The sequence below is a fragment of the Psammomys obesus genome, unplaced genomic scaffold (assembly GCF_907164565.1).
Source record: "Psammomys obesus unplaced genomic scaffold, mPsaObe1.curated_primary_1811, whole genome shotgun sequence".
Taxonomy (NCBI): Eukaryota; Metazoa; Chordata; class Mammalia; order Rodentia; family Muridae; genus Psammomys; species Psammomys obesus.
Genome location: NW_026596155.1, coordinates 4,958,372 through 4,971,349, shown reverse-complemented (window position 1 = coordinate 4,971,349; position 12,978 = coordinate 4,958,372). Strand labels below are relative to the sequence as shown.

The following is a 12,978-nucleotide window of genomic DNA, read 5'->3' as shown; positions in this document are numbered from 1 at the left end:
TGGTGTTAACAGTTGTCTCCCCTAACTCACCACTTGCTGAAGAGAAGAGTGTGAGTGAGTGCTCAGGATGGATGGAATAAAGAGGGAAACACAGAAACACTGAACCCCTCCCTGCCCAGGCAAATTGACTACCTTCCCAGAATCCTGCCAAGTGAAAGCAATTATCACCTCTTATCTTCCCAGGATAAATTCAGAGCACTCCTGGGGAGCAAAAGTCAACAATCCCCAAGGGCATGGTGGAGCTACCTGCTGTCACTTTCTGACTGGACTTCTCAGGAAGAACAAAGCATCAAAGAGCTTCTGTTTGTAGAAAAGGAGAGAAGTAGCCTGGGTTTTGAAGGACAGGGATCATCAGGTGGGCCTTCCTAGCTGAGTGAACAGGGAAATCTGTCCAGGCACATTTGCTTAAGAGTTGACACTAGGGAGTTAAAGGATCTGAATAAACGTCACCCTGAAATCAGAACCTTATTTTTGTACTCTGTTTAAGACATGGCTATTTAAGCCCATCAGCTCTCCCACCTGCTTATCCACACCTTCAGGCTAGCTAGGAGCGCTATAGCCTATTTTGCTAAAGAAGCAAATTCTATCCAGTTAATTACTACCGTTCATTCCTCTAACCTCACCCTGATGCTTTTGTTTTTCAAGCAGGGGCAGGCAAAGTGGTACCCTGTAGAGGCAGAGTATCAGTGTCCCTAAAGAACGGCTCAGAGAACACTGTAGTCACCCCTCTCGCTGCTCCAGAGCCATGTGCTGTTCCTGGTACCTAGGAGAAAGCTGTGACATTTCCAACACCCTGTGTAAAAAGAGCAGGGAGACAGTACCTGAATCCAGATGCAAAACAGATAACTGCCACTGTCCAGTCTGAGGCTCTATCTGCCTCTCCCTCAAACTTTGGACCTGCCCCACCCATGCCAGCTGCAGTCACTTCCTTGGAAGGGGTCAAGCACACAGACACAGTGAGGTGTCTTTGGGAAGGGAGAGAGTGGGGTGGAGTGAAGCTATATGCTGAATCACCAGGGCTGGACTAGACTCCCTCCCTTTTGTAGCACATGGATACAGTCTGGCTGAACTTGAGTGAACTGAGCTTGCTGCTACCCTCGCCTCCTCCTCCCTCTTTGGTTATTATTATCACAGGCTTCTGAGCAGATGGGGGGGGGTCAGCTGGGGGAGCATCCTTTTAGGTTTCCCAGGCAGAGTCCTGTCAAACCAGTTTGTGCATTTTTCTGTATCTCCCATAGTCCTCATTTCTCTGAAATGGAAAGCTACTTTTTTTTTTTTGCACATAAATTTCCATTTCCTGGGTGTTTTACACTGAATTTTGAAAGCGCCTTGTCCTGCTACCATACTTGGTAGATTTTTTTTAACACCGGTACATACCACAAAGCTATGTCATGTAGAACATTAAAGTAGGTGCTGCTGAGAGCCCTCCTTAACAGGGCTTTCTCCCTGTGTGAGCTTCCTGTCAGCCTTGCTCCAAAGGCATGTGCCCACTGCCCAGAGCACACTGCACTGAAGCAGATCCTTGTACCTCCTTCCCATCCTGTGTTCCGATTTCCAGCATTGTCATGTAGTCTGGATTGTTAGAAGGTGGTAACTATTGAATGCCCTTTGAATTGCTGGCCCTGCAGAACCAAAGCTTCAGGATCTCCATGACACAGGGCAAGAACAGGCTATTTGAGAGGAGTCCCAGTGAGGATATAGTATTGATGGCGTAGCAGGATCCAGAGGCCTCAAACTAGACCAATGACTCACTGCAATGAACATTTGCAAGTAAAGCTGTTTGGGCAAAAGGGTATGCTGTGTGACACACCATGACACACCCCAGCTTCTATGTTTTGTTTTGTTTTGTTTTGGAGGTTGCAAGGGTGGAGGGCAGATATGGAGGGGTGGAAAGGTGAGTGGGATTGGGGTGGACACTGTGAAATTCACAAAGAAAAAAGTTTGAAAAATAATGAAGGCTGTGAGGCATCCTTTTTTTAAAAATCATTTCCTCTGTAAGTAAAACTCTTTTTCTCTTGTGTTTTGAACCATTTCTTTAGGCTGTATTTCCAAAAGTGGAACTCCTGGGCCAAAGACATAAACATGTCTCTTACTATTTACTATTAGTTGATAATGTTTTAAAAAGGGTTTGATTTACAGAGCTGTCTCTAATATATAGCATATATAAGGGGGTCTATGTATATATCTATTACAATACATTATATATATATAATGTATATATATACATATATACATACATATATACATACATTATATATAATGTATATATATACATACATTATATATAATGTATGTATATATCTATAATCTCTTTTTTTTAATATCAAAACCACAAAAAAATGCCATAATTATTCTCACATTTATACATGAAGACACTTAGGGCCACAGAGGTTAAGTTACTCAGTGTCAGATGACCAATGTCCCTTTTTATGGCTTCATTGCTTTCAAGGGCTTACCATGCCCAGTATGTCCCCAGTTTCAATGAGTAATTTCTGACTATGTCTCTATCTTGTCACTGTCTTAGCTTGTGCCACAGTGGAAATGTGATGAGGATGGAAACATGAGGCCAAATTCCACTCCAATGAGTGGTTGAACCTTGCCTGAGCCTTAGTTTCCCTACATGTAAAATGGTACAGACAACACACACAGCCTTATTTGGAGGATTTAAACCAAAACTCAGCTTAGCAAGTAAACCAACACCCAAGCAAAGCTGCTACTACCTTTCATGCTAATGAAAGATGCTTTGTTGTGACTCCCCCTCGGCATCTTTTCGGATTTTTTTTTCCATTTTTTAAATTAATTAATTCAATTTACATCTCTGTCATAGGCCCCTCCCTCCTCTCCTCCCAGCCCCACCTTCCATCCCACATCCCCTCCCCTATTCCTCAGACACCCCAGCTCATGAGGATTGAGTTCGGCTTCCTCCCTTGTGGCCTGATAGGAAAGTCCCATTGGGGGAAGTGATCAAAAAGCAGGCAACATAGTCCATGTCAGAGTTATCCCCAACTCGCCTAACTAGTGGGCCCACATGAAGCCTAAGACGCCCATTGGCTACTTATATGTAGAGAACCTAGGTCCAGACCAGTCATTGTCCTTCAGACTCCATAGGCCCCTCTGGGCCCTGGTTGATTTGCTCTGATGGCCTTCTTGTGGAGCTTTTCTCACCTCTAGGTCCATTTATCTTCCCCCACCCTCTTCTTTTCCGGTAGACTCTCTATGCTTCGCCCCATGTTTGGCTGTGAGTCTCAGCATCTGTTTGGAGCTGTTGCTAGGTAGACCCTCTAAGAGGACGACTCTGGTAGGCTCCTGTCTGCAAGCACACCACAATATCGTTACTAGTGATTGGGGTTGGCTCTTTTCCATGGGGTGGGTCTTAGGGTTGGGCCTGGCATTGGTTGGAGATTCCTTCAATCTCTGCTCTATCTGTTCTATCTTTGTCTCTGCAGGTCTTGTAAGTATTATAATAGCAGCTATTTATGAAGTTCTATTGTAATTTAATACATAGATTTTCCCCACCCGTCGTCAATCATCAATGATTCTCCAAGTAGTGTAACTTACATCTGTGCTAAGTTTAGTGAGAATTTTTTACATATCTATTTATAAGATGCATAATATTGTGGTTTATTTAAATATTTGAGCAAAATTTATGAAAATAATAAAAGTTATAAAAAGTACAAAGAAATTATTCAGACACTTAGTAATAGTTTAAGTAGGTATATTTACTTCAAATATTTAAAATATTCAACACTCACTAATCACAATTTTAAGTATACATCTATTAGAGCTTATGCAAAGTTTATGTAATAAACAAATACTTAAAATATTTTGTGAAGGTAATAAAACATGAGTTAATCAGTAAGTGCAAGTTTAAAACAGTCAATCCTTATATCATAAATATGTCTGTCTCTAATGATGTCCCAAGTGAGAAACCCACACTACCCTTCTACTCTGAAAGGCTGTCTTTGAAAACTGGTTTGACAGTTGGTTGATAAGAAACCTCTTCGGGGTTTCATCGTATATAATTTTTTTCAGAAGGTCCAATAAGGCAATATTGCCTAAAGCAATAAACAATCTTAGATATGTCCCAAAAGAGAGACATACAAATTACATAGCTCTTCAGGATGTCAAGATGAAGCATGTGTTAGTTAAATCACAGTCCATTTATTTGTATAGTATGAGCTCAAATTCACTAGGAGTTCAGAAAAGCAAAAGGAGAAATGAAAATAGGAAGTCACCTACTCAAGCATGAGAAAACAGCACGTGGGAAGAAACAATTCTCTCTAGTTCCCATGGGTCATTGAAGTTCAACTTCAATGGAAACATGAGCCTAGGTGAATGACTCAAAGAAGTCCAGGTCTAAACTGCACATATAGTGCTTCCAAGGGAGGGAGGAACGCAGGGGCGCTGTCACCTGTATCTTTAGGTGGGAACAGCTTGGAGAAATGTAGAGAATTGGGGAAAGTTATGAATGGGAAACTGACGTGTTGTGGTTGAGTTGTGTCACCTCCAAATTCCTATTCCGGTCCTCAAATTGCCTCGTTTCTATGCTTGGAAGCTGGAACTCTAACGAGTTAATTAAGTTAAAGGAGTCATTAGGGTGAACCCTAATACAACTTGACCATTATCTTTACTAAAAGAGGAGATTTTTGATACATGTATGAATAAGGGGCGAGGGCTGTAAAACCTCAGGGAAGAGCCAATCAGGTACCTGATGCCCTCAGAAGGAATTAACCCCATCTATAACATGTGGACCGGTCAGACCATCAGAGCCATCAGAATGCGCGCAGGGGTCGAAGGGCAGTCGGAGTAGGGAAAAACACTGGTAGGTTTCTAGGAGGTCAGGCAGCAGGAAAAGCCAGAGAAACCCTGGACAGGACTATAAGAGAAGGGAACACACAGAAAGCTTAGAGTCAGGTGCAGAGGGCCACTTTGTTTCCGGAGGGCCGAACAACAGCACGCAATGGCACACAGACCATCCACCACTATCTTAAATGCATCATTTTATATGTGTAAATGTGCTGCATTTGGATGGACGCACCCCACTTCCCTCTCTCAACTTGCTGCTACAGCAGAAATTTCCTGTTGCCTGCCCACACACATTATGCTTACTTAGAGTTTATTTTGTCCTGGTTCCTTCTTCCCTTCTCATCCTCACTCCCCTTCCACCCGGCTTCACCATCTCCTTCATAAAGGGATTTAACACAAGTTGCTCAAAGTGGAGGTGATGTTAATACCCGTGAAACAAGGTCATTGGTGGATTAAATGCAGCAAGCCAGGTTCTGCAAGAATATGAGGAAAGAAACTCTATTCCTGGGGGGAGGGGGGAGGTTTGAGAACCAAGAAACCTTCCCTCCTACCCCCTGCAGAAGAGGCAGCCTGCGTTTCTAGCCCTCTGCCTTCTTGTACATCAATTTCTTGGTTCGTTGAAGATTTTGTGTTGTAGCTCTGCGCAAATCTGTTCTCCACAGTACGCCTGATCTTTTTAAAAAAAAAAATAAATAAAGTGAGTTGTGATCCTCCCACGATGCTGTTCTATTTTCTTCCTGCTCAAATCAAACGCTTCAGAAGTTTCCCACTCAGCCCGACGCAGAATAAAGCTTCGTCCTGGCCTACAGGCCCTTCTTGGGTAGGTTCTTCCTATCACTCCCGGCTCACACTGCATCACTTCCCTTCTCCTCTCAGTGTCCTCCACTCATCCCCACGCCAAACTAAACCAACCTTCCTCATCCTCCCAGCATCCACTCCTCTCTTCCCTTTCTAAGTTGGTCCAAGGTCCATTCAATATTCAATGTGATCACAGTTTCCACCTGAGGCTATGCTTTCTCCCTGCAGAACATCCCTCCTTTGGGCTATCATCATTCCAGCTGTCTGGGGCACTTGTTTTTGCAAATGCATTTGTAGACATACAATGCTAAAATAACGAAAACTGAAACTAGCTATGAACCTTTTCTGTTCCAACACAACTCTTCCAAAAGGAAACAAGCCTAAATGGCACTCCCCTCTTCAGGGCACCCTCTGTTTCCAAAGTAGGTGATTTTGGCTGCTACTCACATTCTCTTTATATGGACTCTTGGACACAGGAAGTAGGAAAAACAAACTGCTCTGGACACAGCACAAGGGAGGACGCCTTGATCTTCCTGCGGTGTGCTAGGCAAAAGCCTGCCCAGGATTTCTGTGCAATTTCTACAAAATTCAAGAATTAAGATCAGTTCCACACAACACAGGCCTCCCCTAGGCTTCTTAAAGGTCCTTTGTACCTAGGATTAAGTGGGCTCCATTGGCTGCTGACATGCCAAATAAACATACAAGGCATCGGCTCAACCCTGCCAATCCTGTGCAAAGGGCTGTGTTACCTGCCTCTTCAGCACCTTCTCCTCTTCCAGGGCCTAGTGACTCTGGGAAACAGTAATTTGCAGTTATACTAGTAGTTAAGACGTTTGGAACAAAGCTAGTATCTTTTGCTAGAAGCAATGAATGATAAATCAGCAGAAACTGAATTTGGATACATTTTTAAGATGTGATCAGAAGCAATGAGATGATTCTAGTAAAAATTCCCCAAGCAGGAATCCCATCATTATTTTGAAATCCTCACTCTGTACATAAGCATATTTTAATTTTCTCCCACGTATACATTGGTTTTCTCAGGCAAGGAGCTTTTAAAGAGGGAGTGGTTTGCCGCCTTGTTAGCTACCAAACACTTTTGATCTCGAGCATCCTACTTTTGTGGACATAGTAGCCATGTTTCCGGGAGGTCAGGGCTGGGCACCATAAGTCCTGCCCTTGACTGGGGCTAATGACATCCTTAGACTTTGTTGTATGCTGCTTTGAATGAACCAGAGACACCCAGCACTTAGCAGCAGGAAGAGCCCCCAAAGCTCTGGAATTTACCTCCACTTCAGTAAAAGCTGAATGGTTTTCAGGGTTAGGGTTATGTCGTTTGAATTAATTTTGACTACACTGTGGCTTAGGAGAGAATGATTGTGCCTAGTAGACACTGGCGCTTTCTGAGCTGATAGCTGATGATTCTAAAGCACATGCATTGTATAAAGCCTGGAGACTTTAATGTAGCCAGTGATACTTATTTTTTTGTATGGATTTTGTTCAGACTGCAATGTTTAGCTTTTAACTCGATTTTCTTGCTGTCCTAAGTTCTTTGCTGTGTTTAATGACACTCTCATGAGATACTTAGCATGGAAAAGCAGGACTTTTTGTCTCCATTTTAAACAGCTTCATGTGAAGCTGAGACTTACCATGATCAGGCTGAGTGGCAGGCCTCCTATGCTGTGTCTTGTAACATAAGGCCATCGGCAGACTCTTGGTAAGTACGGTGCTTTAAAAGTTTGTTGTCTTTGTATATTAGCAGATTATGACATGTTAACTCACAGGAGAACACATTAGCGCTCTTCCTGCTTTACTAAGGTTCTGAGCCTCATAGCTCCTGCTGAGCTATTAGGAATGCTAAAAGGCATAGATAAATCATCTTTATCTTATGCTTTTATTTAATCAGGTGATATGAACTATAACTTGTTGCACAGTCTTGCCTGCTTCAGACTGTTTGCTGATTATACTGAAATATGCACAGAACATTTTGTCATGAAAAGAGGCTGAATAAATAGCTAATTTACTTCTGAAAAAAATATAAAGGTGTGTAGGTAGGAGACCGCAAAGAGGCATGTAACTGCAACTGAGAAGGGGTACCCCTCGGATCTGGGCCAAGCTGGGGTCTTGGCCTTCCCTCATTGCTGTACACAGCAATGAGGAGGCCAAGGGGAGCTTCCTCGCTTTCGTATCCGTTATAGCAGGGTAAGAAAATAACGGTTGACCAATGCTGCCTGCCTTGAAGATCTTAGTCCACTTATGATGCTGCAGGTACGTAATGTTGAACCTGTTGGTGAGGCCAGAGATAGGATTTGCGTCTCATGGAATTATCTGTGGATCCTGAGCAGATGGGCTCTTTCTGGCCAAGGGAAGATGCCCTGAGTGGGACTTAGGAAACAGCAGGGAGGTGGCAGCTCTGTTGGACCCCTAAGGAGGCATCTGCAGGGGTCCTCACACCATACTGGTCACTGGTCAGTTGTTCTAGTTTTAGATGTAGCCATTTTTCAGCGTTTGGCTGGCATGATGTGGGGCCTTGACCTATGGCCTGTGGAAATTGCTTCAGGTCACTTTCTTCAGATGCAGAGGACTCCTTTCCTGGATGCCTTTTCTCTCAATTCTTAAGTTTCTGTGGTTCCAATGGACAACACAGGAAGCAGATTTAAGAAACTGACGACATTTGTTACTGGGAGGTCATCTTTGAGTGTCACATCACATCAAAGGGCAGCTGGGGTCCACTTACACATCAGTAGTTAGGGGCAATCTCTAAGAAAAGGCTTAGCTTGGTAGGAAAGGCAGGACAAGGCAAAATAGGAAGAGTAAAAATATTTTCCCTTTCTGGCTTATTTAATTACATTGTTTCACAAGCCAGCCCTTCTCTAAAAATTACTATTGTGCAAATGCTTACAGCATCATCTGCTGCCTGCTGCTTATAATTTAGCATACATTTGCCACATGCAAATCGTGTAATTAATCAGCCTTGCGGTGAAGGGGTAGCCACGCCCCTCCAAACCAGAACAATGCTTGCAGCTTGGGTTGATGTGAGTGTGGACCAGCCACACGCGGAGCAGTTGCCATTCCTAGGAGTCCACTGCAGCCGTCAGAACATGCAGAGCTGAGTTCTTGACACACTGCAGTAGAAGAAGCGAAGCGCCTCCACATGCTTCAAGCTCTGCCCCAGCTGCAGGCAGGAAAGTGTGTTCCCATCCCATGCTGGGAGAGGCAGCTTCATTAGGAGAAGGCAAAAAGACAGCTTGTGCCACTCCAGGAGATGCCCAACCCCATGATACTATTCAGAGGTCTCCAATCTGGATGGGGAGCAAGCATTCCTTCCTGTCCCTGGAATATAATGAGTCATCTTGAAGATGGCTTCTGCACCGCAGAGTGTCTGTTAAAGACTAAAGTAGAACTATGCTCTTTATGGACAATAGCAAATGAGACTCAGAAAGGTTTTTATTTTTCCCTAATTCAATTATGAAATTCAGAGAATGAACCACCATTGCTGATTCAAAACCCAGTGTTTAGGTACTTTTTCCTGCCAAAGGCGTCTTCATCCATCTACTTAGTTCCTCTGAGGCTCATGACAAGCTCCTCCCTGTGTGATTGCAATGGTGTTTCTTGACCTTAACTCTCAGAGATAGTTAAAATGTAAACAGAATGCTTGAGTTTCTCTTAGCTCCTCTTTTTGGCTTTGGAGTGTATCCTTTCATATTACTGCTGCAAATAAACAGGAGAAAGAAGAGAAAGGCAAGCGGTAATGCACCCTAGTCAATAGTTACATCTGCTCTCTACCTAGGCCCTACTTGACCTAGCCTGAATGTTTAACATTTAAGAATGTTGAATACCATAAGAGAGCACCATACACCTCGACGGATGAGCCCCCGACTTAATAGAAGAGCAGGTGCCCAGCCTTACTGCAACTTGATATGCCATGGCTGGTTGATGTCCATGGAGGCTGGCCCCTTTCTGAAAAGAACTGGAGGAGGAGGAAGAGGAGTGGATGTTGGGAGGAGGAGAGAAGGGAGGGGAAATAAAATAAAATAAAATAAAATATAAAATAAAATAAAATAAAAACTGCGAGTACCAACCAGCAATAACTACAGGTGCAGTAGGAAGCGCGGTGACAGAATTGACAGGAAGGAAGAGCTGTCTTCCTGACCTTTCAGCAGGAAACACCTTCTGCTGCTTGAGTGACAGCTTTGGGCTTTGGCCTGCCAAGCCTGTTTGTTTTGGCTGGAATTTAGAATCTGGCTAATGTCAGTTTCGTTACCAGCTCGGGCTTGAGCTTCAAACGTAAGCCCGTAAGAGGCTGAAAGGCCCGAGCCCTTTCAGCTCTCGGGATGCGCTGCCTGGATGCCGGAAGGGGATTGCTTCCGAGTTGATCTGCGGGAAATCCCCATAGCACACGTCGTCGACTCGCTTTCTGTCGTCTTTACTGTCTGCATTCTGACTGCGAGTCCAGCGCGCGGTGTCCTGCCCTGGAAGGTCAGGCGCACACCCTGAGAAGGGCTGTGATTTGGGAACAGGCGACACCCAGAGCAGCTGCAGGCTGTGCTTGTTTGCTTCTGTCTCTTAAGTTGAATACGTGGGTGGGCATGGGGGTGTGCAAAAAAAACAAAAAAACAAGTGACTGGAAAGATTTTGGTTTAACATTTAAATGTTCAGCAGTGATCATCTCTGAGCATTTCTCTGTGGGGACAGAAATCCTGCTTTCCGGTTCATCGCTAGCATCCCCTACTCTGCCTCACACAGAAAAGGTGACGATGAATACATTTGTCGGGGTGTGCCGAGTTGCAGACCGTATGCGGTTTTCATATTTTATAAAGTTACTTTGCAATGAGCACATATTTTAACCGTGGAGGGTACGACGTTGGCAACACTTCATATGCTATTCCTTCATTTGCATGAATCAGCGCATCAACTAGTCCATCCAGAAATGGCAATCTTACACACTTGGGAGGAGCAGAAGAGGCACAGTTGCTGTGGCTGTGCCCACAGACATTTCCCAGGTCGATCAGGGTGATTTATGAAAAATGGGCCCGACGCTATGTCCAATGCCTCCTGCCAAGCCTGAGTGTTTTCGGTCGCTGCCTGAGCTGACACAAGGAGAGTCCCTTCACACTAAGAGAAAAGGCCACAGTCCACTGTTTTAGAGGGTGGCGAGCCTTTCCTTCGCCTCCTTACTGGAGAGGTCTAGCCCATGTGGCCATCTCTGCTCAGAGATGCATTCCGCTGGAATAGCTTCACGTGCAGAGGGAAGGCAGACTGAGCGTGGGGAGGTGCTGCCACGGACCCAGATTTCACAGCAAGCCAGAGTCCCCGAATGAATCACTCAAGTGGGCCGCTGACCAATTCCAGCCTACTGCTACTTTTTTCCCCTTTAAATCATCGAAAAACAAAACAACACTTTAAGTGTTATTCATACATGCGCAATAAGTCATGCAATCATCACTGTTTAGTTCTAACTCTATCTCAAGCTTTGACAAATCCAGCTTAGCCTAAAAACGTCACAGTTGCACTCCCTAAGAGCTCTCCGCATGGACTGAGGCGGGCGGCGCAGCACTGGTGGCTGCCTGTGAGCGAGGCAAGTGTCACTGGAGCATATCTCAGCCTCCCTTGAGGGCATAACGACCTTGGGAAAGGAGCCCTAAGAAAACCTGGTGGTCCTTATGGTTACCATTGCATCTTCTCTCACAGCCTCAAACTTGGAAGTACTGTGCTGAGCCAATCATGTCAGAGGGTGGCAACATTGTCAGCCTAGGTTTCTGAATGGCTGTGTTCCCTGCCAAGTTGAGACACTTAGAGTTTTAGGGGATCACGGGCTGTTGGGGCGCAGTGCAGCCTGCCCTGACTAACACATTGGTAAGCATGTTGAAGACATAACATATATACTCCAGATAAAACGGAACAAATCAGAAATCCAGAAACCCACCTATACACCAAGAGTGAGTTCAGAGAATGCTCAGGTTCTTCACGTAAGTGCAAATAGCTTATGTGAATGGAAGAATTCACTTGTTCAGCGTGTTTAGTCAGGGGTGCTATTGCTGTGATGAAACACCATGACAGTAAGTTCACTGCTCACTGGCTTGCTCCCCCATGGCTTGCTCAGCCTGCCTTCTTACAGAACCCAGGACCAGCAGCCCAGGGATGGCACCACTCACAAAGGGCTGGGTTCTTATGGAGGCGTTTTCTCAGTTGAGGGTCCTTCCTCTGCAGTGACTCTCTCGCCTGTGTCAAGCTGACATGACATTAGCCAGATATTCAGTAGGTAGTCACAGAGCAAGGTAACTTTTACATGTTGGGAATTTAACACTGGACAAAACCAAAAGAGTAAAAGATCTCCGCACTCATAGACCACAGATTCTACGGATCTTAGATAAATAAAGTAAGGTAAAACTCCAAAAAGTAAAGTAGGAACGAGGTAGGAGTTCGGAAAGTGGAAAGAGTGCAGGGCAGTGATGGTGCATGCTTTTGATCCCGGCACTCAGGGAGGCAGAGGCAGATCTCTTGAGTTTGAGACCAGCCTGGTGTACAGAGTGAGTTCCAGGACATCCAGGGCCACATGGAGAAACCTTTTCTCAAAACACCACAGCAAACAAACCAGAAAGTGAAAAGTGCTATGGGAAGGAAAAGTAGTGGGAGGGACATTGGAAGTCACAGTGGGGAAGGGTGGCTGCCTTCCCGCCATCTGTGACATGGCCTGGCCCTCAGTGAATAGGGGCCAGATCACCAGAGCTCACTGCCATCCTATAGGCTCTCAGCTTCCCTTCAGCTTTGTCTCAGATCTGTCTAACGTACCTTTCTGTATGTGTATGGCGCCTAGAACATGCTCTACATTGCCCATTGTCCAAGAATGCGGGAAGGGCAGGAGCTGACATCTGTGGAGAAATAGCTGTCTCCATCAGAGATGTTCCTTGCGACTCTCCCCAGTTGCCCACTATCTTCTTTGCTGGTCTCCTAAACGCTGCTTCCAATTTTTTATTTTTTATTTTTTCCTCACAAGCTTCTCTCAACTCTTGGTGCTCATTGCTGGCTGTGATTTAAGCTTCTCTGGTAACTCAGTTCCCCTTCAGTGACACATGTCATTCCCTGAATTAGAGATATCAGCTAGTGTTTGCTCACCCACTCCACTGTTTGTAGGAACCTTTCCCACCTTTAGCCTCCGGCACTGGGTAGCTACACTGTAAACCTACAATCCCTTTTCTTTTCTGCCCTCTTCCTGGCTTGAGATAATTAAGCTAATGGTGGACAACTGAGCCACACTAATCCTTTAGTTTACGTGTATTCTAAAAAGATGGGCTGGGAAAGCTGTTTTCTGTCTCTTAAGTGTGAACTGAATCATGCAGATGGAGTTAATGGTTTGACCTGATGCTTAAAAGCCAC

General features: G+C 44.8%; 1 protein-coding gene across 4 annotated transcripts in view; it reads right to left on the bottom strand.

The window, feature by feature from the left end:
• Window positions 1-12,978, bottom strand: part of Rasgef1b (RasGEF domain family member 1B) — a 494,986-nt gene that overhangs the window by 147,192 nt on the left and 334,816 nt on the right. Inside the window, exon 1 of one of the 4 annotated variants that reach the window (XM_055594539.1) lies at window positions 3,166-3,226. The exons of the other annotated variants lie outside the window; for them this stretch is intronic. Within the exon in view, the coding sequence (XP_055450514.1) occupies window positions 3,166-3,177 (12 nt within the window). The 5' untranslated portion in view covers window positions 3,178-3,226. Of the gene's footprint in view, window positions 1-3,165; window positions 3,227-12,978 lie in introns of those variants that run through there. 4 annotated transcript variants of the gene reach the window in all.